General features: G+C 49.6%; 1 protein-coding gene across 19 annotated transcripts in view; it reads left to right on the forward strand.

Annotated features, from left to right (window-relative positions):
- Nucleotides 1–14,992, forward strand: part of DNM2 (dynamin 2) — a 100,417-nt gene that overhangs the window by 48,050 nt on the left and 37,375 nt on the right. For all 19 annotated transcript variants that reach the window (XM_021083813.1, XM_021083807.1, XM_021083812.1 and 16 more), the window contains exons 4-7: nucleotides 996–1,199; nucleotides 3,962–4,060; nucleotides 10,050–10,210; nucleotides 13,567–13,709. In XM_021083813.1, coding sequence (XP_020939472.1) covers nucleotides 996–1,199; nucleotides 3,962–4,060; nucleotides 10,050–10,210; nucleotides 13,567–13,709 — 607 coding nt within the window. The remainder of the gene's footprint in view (nucleotides 1–995; nucleotides 1,200–3,961; nucleotides 4,061–10,049; nucleotides 10,211–13,566; nucleotides 13,710–14,992) is intronic.

The raw sequence follows: 14,992 nt of genomic DNA on the forward strand, positions 1-14,992 counted from the left end.
TTGACTTACAATGTTGTACAAGTTTCAGGTATATGGCTGAGTGATTCAGGTATACACATACCTATAGCCATTCTTTTTTCAGATTCTTTCCCAAATAGGTTATTATCAGAGTGTGGGTTTTTTTTTTTTCCTTTTTCTTTGTTTTCTTTTTTGGCTACATCCATGGCATATGGATGTTCCCAGGCTAGGGATCGAATCCAAGCTGCAGCTGCCCCCTGCACACGGATCATTAACGCACTGCACCACAGCAGGAAGTCCTGATCTTTTGTTTTTAATTGTTCCTTGGTACTGGCTAAATTGATAGATGAAATTTATGTAGCCATGGAGAGAAATTCCAATCTATAGATACAAATGTCTAAATTTAAAACCTTACGGAGTTCCCTTTGTGCTGCAGTGGAAACGAATCTGACTAGGAACCATGAGGTTGCGGGTTCAATCCCTGGCCTCACTCAGTGGGTTAAGGATCCGGCATTGCCGTGAGCTGTGATGTGGGTCACAGACGCGGCTCACATCCAGCATTGCTGTGGCTGTGGCATAGGCCAGCAGCTGTAGCTCCAATTAGACCCCTAGCCTGGGAACCTCTATGTGCTGCAGGTGCAGCCCTAAAAAGCAAAACAAAAAAAACAAAAAACAAAAAAACACCTTATCACTGATAATAAGTAGAAATGGAATATAATCTTTAAAAATGGTGAATCACTATATTGTACATTTGTAACTTACCTAATGTCACCCATACATCAATACAAAAAGAAAATAGAGTCACTTCATTAAAAAAGCAGCTGTATCCCTCAAATCCCTGTACTCACAGAGAGGGCATCTACAGGATGAGGTCCTTGAAGAGAGTTATTGGGTCAAAAGATGGTATCCAATTGGAGCAGCCAAAGAAATCCTGAGGCCTGACCCCCAGCACTTGGGGAAGCAGCCAGGTCCTTCAGAGCTGTGCGTGCCTCCCCTCCCCCAGCTCTAATGGCCTTGCACTCTGGTTTCCCTCCCAGTGTTGAACCTGACCCTCATCGACCTGCCGGGCATCACCAAGGTGCCCGTGGGGGACCAGCCCCCAGACATCGAGTACCAGATCAAGGACATGATCCTGCAGTTCATCAGCCGGGAGAGCAGCCTCATCCTCGCCGTCACCCCCGCCAACATGGACCTGGCCAACTCGGACGCCCTCAAGCTGGCCAAGGAGGTCGACCCTCAAGGTACCCACGCCCATGGGGCCCCATAGCAGGAGCTACCCCTTCCCAGCCCCTGAGGGCACTGTGACTTGCCTTGTACTCTTGATTCCACATCACAGGTGATCTCTTTGGCACATGACCTCCTCAGGAAAAGGCCTGGGACATAGCATTTCTCAGGAGGGCCAACAGTTCAGGAGTTGGGGGGCATCCCCCGGGAGGCCATCCATCGTGTGACAGTTGGCATTCTTCCTTAGATGCGGTGATCTCTGCTTCGCTTGGGCAGAAAGCTAGTCTGGGGGGTTGGGTGGGGAAGGGCACAGCCTTCCCTGGATGCAGATATGAGTCCAGATCCTCTAGAAGTTACTTATCCCCCCTGAGGCTGGGTCCCTTCTGTGGAAACAGGAACAGGAGTCCTAACTTGTGGAGCTGCTGAGAGGGCAGGTGAGCTCTCAGTAACTGCTCAGGGGCCAGGCCATGAGGGAGAGAGGATGACGAGTTCACGAAATAAGTTGGGGCAGTAGGAATGAGTGCAGACTCTGGCATCTATGTCCCAGGGGGTTCTGGGTCAAACTTGGCCAGTGGTCATTCATTCAGGAAATGTCAGTTAAGCCCCTGCTGCAGGCCAGGCTTTGTTTCAGCCTTGGGAACCCCATAGGGGACAAAATTGATGGCAGGGCCCTGCCACCGGTGAGCTGCTATTCCATGGTGAGACAGAATCCAGCAAGGAAATAAGCCTCTCCAGGTAGTGGTAAGCACTGGAGGGAAATGGAGCCCTTTGAGAGATGCTGGAATGGAAGGGGGGCTGTCACCAGCCTCTGAGGATATGAGGTTTTAGACAAGACCAGAATGATGAAAAGAGGCAAAATCCGGGAAAATGGGCAGTGGATGCTCAACAGATGCCCAGGAGGAGCTCTTTTGTGACACAGGGGGTTAAGGATCTGGTGCAGTCACTGCAGTGCCTTGGGTCATCCACTGTGGTGCCAGTTCGATCCCTGGCCCGGAAACATCCGCATGCTGTGGGGTGCAGTCAAGGAATATTTTCAAAATAAGGAGGTGCCCAGGACACAACAGGGAGGCCAGTGTGCCAGACCAGAGTGAGCAAAGGGAGGGCAGAGGAGTTGAGGCCCTGGAGTGGCCACGGCTGGTCAAGCAGGCCGTGGGGGCTGCAGTGGGAAGCTGGGTGTGTTCTGAAAGTGGTGGGGGTTTAGCAGAGGATGACACACACTGCAATACATTTCCCAAATTGTCTTCCAGCTGCCTGGATCCCATAGTGTTTTGGAAGGAGTTGGGGGAGACGGGCTCTGTGGCTCACACTCCCCAATTTGCAGGCCTGGGGAGCAGTAGGCAAAGGTGGCTCCTTTCCAGCCCTGGACTGCAAGCCCCTCAAGAGTTCAGGGCTCTGCCGGCTCCTTCCCAAGGTCTTCTAGGTGCGCTTTCCTGAGAGGGGCCACCCCTGCCCACAGCCCCCTCAACCTTCCTGTCCCCCCACCCTGTTTTGTCCCAGGAAATGGAATGTGCCTGTGACAAAGACTCCATAGAGGCTAGATCAGGCGGTGAGTAAGTGGGGGTGCATACAGTCAAGCACCGTTTGTGAACTGGATGCTGGCATTCTTCCGAAAAAAGTATCATTCTAACTTCGAAAATATTCATCATTATTACTCCCAGATGTCACTATTGTAAAATACGAAAACCTAAAATGTGGCAGCACCTCTCCCCCTGCAGATACTGGTGGCCATTCTTGGCAAATTTTCTTTCAGACTTTGTTCTTCCACATAAACTCAACATTTGTAGAAATAGGGTGATGGTTCCTCTTTTTCTGTTCTGTGGGTGTGCTTACCTTTTACCATAGGGACATACACCCGTAGCCATCCTCCTGGCTGCCCACTGCTGCCTTTTCTTTGTTCTTGAAATTAGGGTTGTTTCTGACCTTTCAGGAACAATGCTCTAGTGAGGTTGGCCATTTCCAGCAGAGTCGATGCCCCAGAGCCACTCCCCGGTCACATCCTTCTACCTTGGGCTGCCTCTCCCCTCTCCTGCCCCAGCCTGAGGCATCGGTGTTCATAGCCGTGGCTCCTTTGCCCTCCAGAAAGGTGATGCCCGCTCACAGCAGAATGTGAGCAGGCGCGGGCTCCAGGGAGGGCATGGCCATCTCCCCATCGACGCCCATCTAAGCACCCACTGGAGATCTCCTGGGTCTCTCTGTCCTCTGTGTGTATGTCACACACAGATACATGTGTATGCCTGCAACTAGCACAGGGGAGCCCTTGAGCATCAGCAAGGACAGTTGATCCTCAGGCTCCCCTTGATTCTGGGCAGCTTGGGACAAAGAGGAATTCCACAGGGTGGTTTCCAGAGCGGAAGTTTGGCCAGTGACATGAGAGGTATCCCGAGAAACAGTCGTCATGGGTCCGCATGTTCCATTGGCACCCTGCCCGCCACTCAGCACAGCACAGCATGGAGACTCTGAGCCGGGGTTCGTGTTTAGTCAGGTCGCCCTCTGATGATACCTGAACCAGATGCCGTCCCTGGTCGTGCCAACGACAGTGACAGTGGCCAGCGTTGATTGATTGAACTTTTGCCAAGTGCCAGGTTTATCCTTATGGACCACCCCCTGAGATCAGTGCATTGTCAAATGTCCTCATTTGACATGAGGATCCAGGCAGGCGATGTTATGGCTTGTCCCAGGTGGCACAGCCTGGAAGTGGGAAGCCCAACTGGACCCCAGGTAGCCCGGGGTCACCAGCCTGTGCTCATTCCTCATGGCCCTCTGACCTCTGCTCTTTCAGGCCTGCGGACCATTGGCGTCATCACCAAGCTTGACCTGATGGACGAAGGCACTGATGCCAGGGATGTCCTGGAGAACAAGCTGCTCCCCTTGAGAAGAGGTGCGGGGGTAGGGGGTGTGCCTGGGGGCCACAGGGTGGGCAAGATGGGTGAGCTTGAGCAGCAGGAATGCTGGGGCACCCTGGCTACTGGAAAACTATTTGTTGTTTATAGAACAATAGAAACCTCGGCAAACGCTCACAGATATATTCACCATCCCATTTCCCTACAGCCCAGAGGTAACTGCTCTTCTGTGCTATTGTAAAACCTTTTTTTCTGTGCAAGTGAACCTAGGTATCTTTTTCCTCTGATTTGTGTACATTCACTTTTTGTTTTCTTGCCTACACGGCAGGCGGAAGTTCCCAGACCAGGGATCAAACCTGTACCACAGCATCGACCTGAGCCACAGCAGTGACAACCCCGGTTCTTTTAACCCACTGTGCCACCAGGGAACTCCCAGTGTTCACTTTCAGTTACTCAGTGAACACCTACTCATTTGGGGAACAGAAACTGCTGTCCCAGAGTTCCTGTTGTGGCTCAACAGTAACGAACCCAATTAGTATCCATGAGGATGTGGGTTTGATCCCTGGCCATGCTCAGTGGGTTAAGAATCTGGCATTTCTGTGAGCTATGGTGTAGGTCACAGACTGTTCGGATCCTGAGTTGCTATGGCTCTGGCGAAGGCCAGCAGCTATAGCTCCAATTTGACCCCTAGACTGGAAACTTCCACATGCTACAGGTGTGGCCCTAAAAAGACGGAAAAAGAAACAGCTGTCCAGAAAAAGGAAATTGGAATCATTCACAGCCCATCTCCCCCTAGTTAATACTCAGTGGGTCTTCTTCCCAAGAGTTCCTGAGGGTTTGTACCTTTTCTTACTGTTCATACTTGCTTTCCATGAGGAACGTTTTCAAACCTTCTCTCAAGTGGAGAGAAAAGTGCGAGGAGCCCCCAGCCCAGCCTCCCTGCTAATTGCACACGACTGATCTTAAATACCCCTAGGGTCCTTTCTTTTTCTTCCTGGATTCTGAGGCAAATCCTAGGCATCCTATCATTTGACACATCAATACCTACTCTTCTGTTCATGCAGCTCCCCCTCTAGCCACTTGATCTGTACTGCTTATTTGTGGAAGAAACCAGATCGTGTCGCACACTCAGGATCAGGCCAGTTGCAGTTCCAACTGGTAATTAGATCTAGACAGAGGCTGATTAGGCTCGGGTTTAGTTTAGCTTCAGATATTCTGACAAGAGTAGCCCAAGTATTGTTATTTTCAAAAAATGAGACTAGCCGGGTTCCCTGGTAGCACAGTGGGTGAAGGATTTGGTGTTGTCACTGCTGTGGTATGGTCCCGGGCCCAGGAATTTCCATGTGCCTTGGGTGTAGCCAAAAAGAGAGAAAGAGAGAGATAACAGCAAACATTGATTATCTATTGCATAACATGCACTCTTCCGTGCTATTGGTGTGGATGAACCCATTTAATGCAGTTTAATGCAGTGGCTTTGTGCTCATCTCCATTTTATGGACGAAGAACCTGGGGCACAAAGAGGCTAAACCTCTTGCCCCAGCTCACAAAACTGAAATGTGGTGGAGCTGGTTTTGTGGGGTTTTTTGCTGTTTGGGTGGGTTTTGTTTGTTTTTTTCTGGCTGCCCTCCAGCATATGGAGTTCCCGGGCCAGGGATCAGATCTATGCCACAGCTGCAGCAACTCTGGATTCTTAATCCATTGTGCCAGGCAGGTATCGAACCTGTTTCCCAATACTCCCAAAACGCCGTTGATCCCATTGCACCACAGCAGGAACTCCTGGTTTTTTGTTTTTTGTTTTCTCTATTTTATTTCTTAATTTTGTAATGCATTATCATGTGGGCAAGTAAAATATACAATTATTGATGAAACCGGTAGAATAACAAAATTGTGTAATACTAAGTATTTTCATATTTCAATATTTGACCATAAATCCTGCAAAAGGAAAATAATTTAAATTCTAGTATTTATAAATAAGGCTGTAGAGTAATCTAGTAGATCTGGGTGTTCCATATTTCTTAACAGGACTTTTTTTTTTCTTTTGTGGCTGTACCATGACATATGGAGTTCCCAGGCCAGGGATCAGATCCAAGCTGCAGTTTCGACCTATGCCACAGTTGCAGCAATGCTAGATCCTTTAACCCACTGTTCCAGGCCCGGGATTGAACCTGCATCCTAGGGTGCAGAGACACTGCCGATCCTGTTGTGCCACAGTGGAAACTCCCTTTTTTTTTTTTTGTTGAGGTATAATTGGTGTACAATATTATATAAATTTCAGGGGGGTCCTGTTGTGATGCAGCGGAAACGAATCTGACTAGGAACCATGAGGTTTCGGGTTTGATCCCTGGCCTCGCTCAGTGGGTAGAGGATCTGGTGTTGTCGCAAGCTGTGGTGTAGGTTGCAGACATGGCTCTGATCTGGCGTTGCTGTGGCCCTGGCATAGGCCAGCAGCTACAGCTCCGATTAGACCCCTGGTCTGGGAACCTCCATATGCTGCAGGTGCAGCCCTAAAAAAAAGATAAAATAATTAAATAAAAATAAATATATCATATAAGTTTCAGATGTACAACATAGTGATTCACAGTCCTTAAAGGCCAGAGCTGGTTTGGCAGGCTGACTCTCCAGCACCTCGCCGCCTTGTGACCTGCTTTTCCATTTCATGTAGGAGCAAAGCAGACCATGTCCCCATGACAGGCAAATACTCTTTAAGACAACTGTAAAAGATCTTGTGTGGTCTCTCATGTGGGTGTGCGTGGGCCATTGCTCAATCCCTATTGGACACCTAGGTTGTTTCCTGATTTTCACTGTGGTGCAGTGTTGAAGATCCATCAAGGTTTTTGTTTGGTTTTTAGGCCATTTCTTCAGTGACTGCTTTCCTTTCCCCGTCTTTTCCTCTGGAGTCTGCTCGCCCTCTGATTCCCTCCTGGGTGTCTGGGAGAGGCGTGGGAAAAGGTTCAGACCCTGGCTGCCACCTTCCTCCAGCATTGCTGAGGTGCACTGAGTGGAAAGGGGTAGCCCTGGATTCGGACAGAGCTCACCTGTCCCCACACCTTCCACCAGTCACCTCGACCTTTTGCTGCCTCCACTTGTCTTGGATCACCAGCTTAGACCCCAAGAGACACGAGGCTGGCCTCAGCATTGCCGCCCAAGGAGCATCGTGTGTTGGCCTCCTCAGCTTCTTCCTCCCACTTCCAATCCTCCTTGTCTTCCCTTCTCTGCCTTCCTGTCTGTTTCTAAGAAAGGTGGCCCTTCCTCTCCCAGCTCCCTTGCAAGCTTGCTCCAGACAAAATGGCCTCAGGCTCCTCCTCTCATCCTTCAGCTTTTTTTTTTTTTTTTTTTTTTTTTTGCTTTTTAGGGCCTCACCCACAGCATATGGACGTTCCTTGGCTAGGAGTCTAATCAGAGCTGCAGCTGCCGGCCTACACCACAGCCCCAGTGACACCAGATCTGAACCGTGTCTGTGACCTACACCACAGCTCATGGAAATGCTGGGTCCTTAACCCACTGAGTGATGCCAGGGATTGAACCCGCAACCTCGTGATTCCTAGTCGTATTTGTTTCCACTGTGCCACGACCGGAACTCCCAATTGGATCCTTTTTCTTCACTTAGAAAAGACTCAGAACTTTGTACCTTCAAAAGAACCACAAACCCAGCCAGATACTGTCTCTGCCCACCGCCCCCACCAGCTGCTGTTTACCTTCTGCTCACTGTTATACGGGTGATAGTGAGTCTGGGCTTCTTATGGATCTGGGTTCGTATCTTGCTTCCCCTACTGAGCCTCTCTGTGACCTTGAGCAAGGAGCCCCCTCCTTGGCATGGCTCAGTTCCCTTATCTGTAAAATGGGCATGATGGAGTTCCCTGGTGTCTTAGTGGTTAAGGATCTGGCATTGTCACTGCTGTGGCACAGATTTGATCCCTGGTCCAGGAACTTTTGTATGTTGCAGGTGCAGCCAAATAAATAAAATAAAATGGACATGATGACAGACCCAGAGAGGATGAAAATCAGTCAGGTCTGCCTAAGACTTGGCAGGATAAATGGCAGCGCCACTCCCCTCCTTCGCAAAGAGATATCAAATGAACCCCACTAAGAGAATGGGATACAGATATGTGTGGTTTTCACTTCAAGCTTTTTTGCTATTATGTCCAGTCCACCTTTCCAACTTTTTTTTTCTTTATGGTGTTGGTCAGACTCATCTTCCTTTTTGGAAAAAATTTTAGTCTTACAGAAGAGTTGTAAGGATAGTATGCAGCATTCCTATACACCTTTCACCCAGCTTCCCATAGTGCTGGCATTTTACAGTACAATTGTTACTATTATTTTTTCAATTGAAGTTGAGATTTACAATGTTGTGTTAGTTTCAGGTATACAGCAGAGTGATATACTTATGCATATATATCTATATAGATATATAAAGATATACATATATACAACTATTATTTATATATATCTGCAAGTTATATATATATAACTTGCAGATTCCTTTCCCTTATAGGTTATTACAAAATACTCAGTATAGTTCTCCCAACTGTAGTTATATGAATAACAATAACCACCACTGTGGTTACCATGTGTCCACCACTAGGCTAAGTTCTCTGTTTCCCACAACACCCATTGATATACCCGTGCTCGGGGCTCCTGGCTCTTCTGGCTTCTTAGTCCTGTCCCTGTTCCCTTGTCCTCTTCCAATTTCTTGATGTCCAAATATTATAGATCCGTTCTTCAAACTAGCGTTTTTATCCTACAAATAGTTTCGCGTGTTTAAAAAAATTTCAAGGTGGTACCAAAAATTGTCAATTAGCAAGCTGTCTCCCAAGTCCTGCTTCTCAAGTACTCACAACAAACTGTGTCTTATATTCTATTTAGAAGATTTTAACACAAAGGGATTTCCCTGGTGGTTCAGAGGGTTAAGGATCTGGCATTGTCACTTGTGTGGCTTGGGTCACTTCTATGGCATGGGTTCAGTCCCTGGCCCAGGAATTTCCAAGTGCCATGGGCATGGCCAAAAAAAAAAAAAAAAAAAGGGCAAAAGTTTTGACCACAGTAATTTTGAAAAACACCCATGTTTCCTCCAAATACTTTGATTTTTATGTTTTATATGTAAGCCTATGAATCCTAGAGAGTTCGTTTTGGTGCACACCAGACTTTGTTTCTTTGCTGACTGTGATCCTTGGGTAATCCAGCTTTCCTCCATTGAATTTAAAGTGTTGGTGATGGAGTTCCCTTCGTGGCGCAGTGGTTAACGAATCCGACTAGGAACCACGAGGTTGTGAGTTCGATCCCTGCCCTTGCTCAGTGGGTTAACGATCCGGCGTTACTGTGAGCTGTGGTGTTGGTTGCAGATGCGGTTTGGATCCAACGTTGCTGTGGCTCTGGCGTAGGCCGGCAGCTACAGCTCCAATATGAACCCTAGCCTGGGAACCTCCATATGCTGCGGGAGTGGCCCTAGAAAAGGCAAAAAGACAAAAAAGAAAAAAAAAAAAAAGTGTGGGTGGATGCGGCTTTGGACTTTCTGTTCTATTCCATTAATCTCTCTAGACATACATGCCCCAATATACCCAGCCTTTTCAAATGTAATAGGCATTAATATCTGGCAAGATTAACTGTCTCTCATTGCCCTTCTTTTTTCTTTTCTTTTTTTCTTTTTAGGGCCACACCCGCGGCTTATAGAGGTTCCAGTCTAGAGGTCGAATTGGGGTTGTAGCTGCCAGCCACAGCCACAGCCACAGCAACACCAGATCCTTAACCCACTGATCGAGGCCAGGGATCAAACCCTTGTCCTCATGGATGGTAGTCCGGTTCTTTAACCGCTGAGCCAGGACAGGAACTCTTTATTGTCCTTCTTCAAACACTTACATTGCTTTTCAGGACTGTACCTTTATGTTCTCTGTGTTGCTTCTGAGTAATGTGTATGGCTTGTCACCTCGTCTGCTAGTGACTGGTAGGGCAGAATCCACCTACACCTGTATATTGCCCAGCCCCGTGGCTGGTCCATAGTAGGCACTCTGCCCTGACTCCATCTCCCCACAGGCTACATTGGTGTGGTGAACCGCAGCCAGAAGGACATCGAGGGCAAGAAGGACATTCGTGCAGCTCTGGCGGCTGAGAGGAAATTCTTCCTCTCCCACCCCGCCTACCGGCACATGGCTGACCGCATGGGCACCCCACACCTGCAGAAGACTCTGAATCAGGTACAGAGAGGGTTTTGTGCACTTGCTCAGGCTATGCACTGTACCACAGCTGCCATCCACAATGGCTCTGTTCTTGGTCTAATGCAGAACAAATTTTAGCAAAATTGATTCAGTCAACATTTGTTTGATTTAAGGCCTCGTGAAGAGTGGTTGTTCAATGAATTGGTGCCAATAATGTTATTGCCATCGATGTTATTAGTACCATTATTTTAATTTCCACTGTAATTATTTAGTCATCATGTGTATAGCTCCTGACTTTGATGACCAGGGTTACGAGTGCCTGCCTCACTTGGACCAAGGCAGGGTGGCTGGTAGCACTAAACAGTGGGTAAGCGGGAGGACTTTGGAGCTTGACCTTCTTGGGTCCAAAGCCCAGCCCAGCCCAGCCTCGCTGAGCCTCCCTCCCCTGTCCATCAATCGGGAGTTATCACCGTCCCTGCCCCAGGGTTGTCATCTCCTATGTGCTCATCAACTAGGCTACATGAAATATAGCACGTACCAAATGCAGGCAACTCTGCTATTTCATTGCCTTCTTATTATTCTTTTTTCATAATTAATGTATTCACAGGGTTCATGATCATTTAAAGTATACAGTGAAGGAAAGTCCTGTGTGGCGCAATGGGTTAAGGATCTGGCATTGCCGCAGCTGTGGCACAGGTGGAGACGGCAGTGCACGTTCAGTCCCTGGCCAGGGAACTTCCACAAGTAGAAGGTGCAGCCAAAAAAAAAAAGTATAAGTTTCCACCTCTCACCTATAGGGGACCACTGTTATTACTGCCTGAGTTTCTTTTTTCAAAAAAGTTTTTTTTTATTTTGCTTTTTAGGGCTGCACTGTGGCATATGGAAGGAAGTTCCCAGGCTAGGGGTCAAATTGGAGCTACAGCTGCTGGCCTACACTACAGCCACAGCAACGCCAGATCCAAGCCACACGGGCTACCTACACCACAGCTCATGGCAACACAGGATCCTTTACTCACTGAGCGGGGCCAGGGATCGAACCTATATCCTCATAGATACTAGTCGGGTTCATTTCTGCTTAGCCACAGTGGGAACTCCTAAAATTTTTTATTAGAGTATGGTTGATTTATTGCCTGAGTTTCATTTTGCCCATAAAGGCCAAAAGGGAATTTTGTGAATCAAATTTCTCCCTTTCTTACCATAAATGATGACATAGTCATGGATGCCCCTTGATTTTTATTTTATTTTTTAGCTGCGCCTATGGCTTGCAGAAGTCCCCGGGCCAGGTATCAAACCCTCACCACACCTCTAAGCAGAGCCACAGCAGGGACAATGTCAGGGACAGTGTTAGATCCCTAACCTGAGCCAAGAGGAAGTCCTAACCAGGATATTTTTGGAGGGCCATTTAGCCAGTTTTTCTGGTTCCTAGTCTAGAAAAAGCTGCTGTTTCTAATATCATTTAGCATGTGTACAATTGCTAAAGCGATTATGTGGCTATACTGTATCAGGCAGAACGCTCCTTAGGAGCTGTCTGGGTGGTCCAGGGTTACATGGAATTCCCCCTCCGTGCTGTGTGGTGGCATCTCAGGTGGGGGCAGGGCCTCAGAGCGACCATCCTTCATGCCTGCAGTGGGACACAGTGGCAGTGTGGGAGCCAGGCCCTGTCCTTGGGGGAGGCATATTTCTAACTGGGTGCACCGACTAGGAACAAGTCCCCAGGTCAAGTGTTAGGCAGTGATGAGGGCCGGGAAGGGAGCTGGCACAGAGCAAGAAGGCAGCTCAGGCGGACAAGGATGGAGCTAAGTGTCCAATGGGCGGGGCCATCCAGGAAAGGAAGTGGGGATAGTCTGTCTGGGCAGAGGGATGGAGAAAGACAAAGGGTAGTAAAATTCCCTGTAGATGCCTGGGGCCTCCTCTGAGAGCCACTGAGATCCACAGGCAAGCAGCCCAGCTGGCTCTGCCAGGTTTCTGGCTCCACATCCTGGTGCTTCCTGGAGTGCTGGTCCCTGCCCCTCTACTGTGCCAGGAGCTAAGTGGGTCTGCTGTATTGCCCCATGATGCTGTGAGGGACCAGAGTGGACTGCAGGACATGTAGTGTAGATCCCCGCCCCCAAATACCTGCAGTTCTCACAGGGGGGCGCCCCTGGGCTGAGCCCCGAGTCACACAGGGCCTTGGGGGTGACCATCAGGCACTTCAGGCCACTGAGTGCAAGGCTTCTTCACATATTTTATCTAGCTGGATGGGTAGTGTGTATCATTTCTTTTGTATCGTAGGACAGATGGCCACAAAACGCTGCTCTTCATTTGTGGTTTAAGCTGATAATACGGCTTTTATTTGTTTCTTTCCTTCTCTTTTATCACAGTACAAAAAAAGCTCAGACAGTCCAAATATGGTGACTGTCCCACTTCCTCCCATCCCGTGACAGGTCCCTTCCCCCGAGGGGGGCCGGTGTCACCACTTCCTGGGCTTCCTTCTAGAGATTCTAGACACCCGGGAGGCCAATGTGTCTGTACCAACATCCTCCCTCCCGCCCACCCCTTCCTCCTGCCTTTCTTCTCTTCCTTTCCGTCTTCATTTCCCCCACCTGAACAGTAATGTATTTACCCACTGCTCTGTATCCAGCTTTTACTCAAATAACCCAGCTTGAGGCTTATTGCCTAACCTTTTCTGCACCACTGCCTCCTTTTGAAGTGTGTGCATAATGAACAAGCCCACATGGCTCAAAAGCAGAACAACAGAGGAGAGGAGGCTGCAGAGGAGAAGGGTCCTCCCACCCGCCAGCTCCAGTCTGCCCTTGTCTTGGGAACCATCCTTCACTCTGTTCGTGCAGATGAAAATAGGTTCTTCCTTTCTCCCTTTCTTTTCAGGAGCACATTGTATGTGCATTCTGTGCCTTCTTTGGCAAGCTATTTTTGCTGTCATCTGTGGGCCCCATGTCTGTATGTCCCCAGTGTTCCAGGATATGGATGCACCATTGCCTGTCAGTCAGTCCTTCTGGGCCTGGCTCCTGCATTGGCTTCCTTGGCTTTTTTTCTCTGCACCACTTGTGGGAGGCTGTTCCCAGCCAGCTCTGGGGTCCCGCTGCCTGGCCCTTGCCAGCAGTTGTGTGTATTCCGTGGTGTGGATGGCCCAGTTGATCCGCTCTACCAAAGCCCCACGGGCTATTTGCAGCCTCTCACTGCTGCGGACTGAGCTGTGCTGCCTTTTTCTGCCCCTTCCACAAGTGTGACCCCAGCTGGATCTTTCTGTTGGTCCCTTGAGACTGGGGGCTGTGCTGGGCTGGGGCGGAGGGGCAGCAGTGTGCACTGTGGAATGGGCCCTGAGTGGGCAGAGCGGGCCTTCCCCTTCCTGGCATCCTGCCAGCTTTGCTTTCTGACCTCTGGCCTCTCTCCTGCAGCAACTGACCAATCACATCCGGGAGTCGCTGCCAGCCTTGCGCAGCAAGCTGCAGAGCCAGCTGCTGTCCTTGGAGAAGGAGGTGGAGGAGTATAAGAACTTCCGACCTGACGATCCCACTCGCAAGACCAAAGCTCTGCTGCAGTATGTGCATGTTCTTCCCCCAGCCTAATGCACTGGAGTCTCCACCCAGCCACAGGCTCCCACATGGAGGCTGGGCACCCATCCCCACTCATCCATCTTTTTGTTCAACACTTGATCAGAGCTGCCTGTGTGTTAGGCCCTGTCCTGTGCACTGATGTCACCCCTTGTGCTCAGAAAGGGGAGAGGATCAAACAAGATAAGTAAAAACATGTAGAGTCTGCAAGACGGTCACATATTGAAGTGGGAAAGGGGCTAGAGAGTGCAAGGGTAGGATGCTGTTTAAAATAGAGTAGTCAGGAGTTCCCACTGTGGCACAGCAGAAACTGATCCAACTGGAATCCATGAAGATGCAGATTCAATCCCTGGCCTCACTCAGTGGGTCAGGGATCTGGCACTGCTGTGAGCTGTGGTGTGGGACATGGTTCAGATCTGGCATTGCTGTAGCTGTGGTGTAGGCCAGCAGCTGCAGCTCCAATTCAACCCCTATCCTGGAAACTTCCATGTGCTGTGAGCACGGCCCTAAAAAACAACAACAACAACAAAAAAGAGTGATCAGTGAGAACCTCCCTGAGACAATGAGAGTCAGGCAAAGACCTGAAGAGGTGAGGAAGGAGGCCATGCTGAGTCTTGGAGGTGGGGGCTTGGCAAGTGCAAAGGCCCTGAGGCAGGATTGTGTCCAGCATGTTGGAGAAGGCCCATGTGCCTGGAGCAGAGTGAGTGAGGGTGGGAGGAAGTGAGGGCAGGGAGGGAACAGGGTAGAGGCTGCAGGGCCTTGTGGACCATGAGGAGGACTTTGGTTTTTGCCCTAAGTGAGATGGGAACCATGGAAGGGTTGCAAACACTGGTAGGAGACGCCTGACTCAGGTGTTCACAGACGCCCTCTGGCAGCTGCAGCAACACAGACATGTGGGGGAGGGAGCTGAGCCACGTGTCAGCTGCTTCTGCTTGCTTTCTTGGAATCCTCACCCTGACTCCTAAGAAGCTGCTCCCTGCAGCCACCCAGCTGTGGGGTGGAGCAGTGGGTGTGCCCCATGATCCCAGGTTCTCACCTTCCCTGGCAGCTCAGATGGCAGGTGGTGTCAGAGGGATGCCGTTGTCTTTGGCCATCACAGCCCTGACATCCCCCCACCCTCTCTGCCATGTGGCAATGCACAGTGCTAGGATCCAGGGTGAGAATGCCTTTCCCATCAGACAACTTCAGCCATGTTCTACACAGCTGTCAGCGGAGCCAGCGCTAGCCCCTTGCTAGCCTGTGCTGCAGAGGCCATGGCCTGGGGCTAAAC

This window comes from Sus scrofa, chromosome 2, assembly GCF_000003025.6.
Source record: "Sus scrofa isolate TJ Tabasco breed Duroc chromosome 2, Sscrofa11.1, whole genome shotgun sequence".
Taxonomy (NCBI): Eukaryota; Metazoa; Chordata; class Mammalia; order Artiodactyla; family Suidae; genus Sus; species Sus scrofa.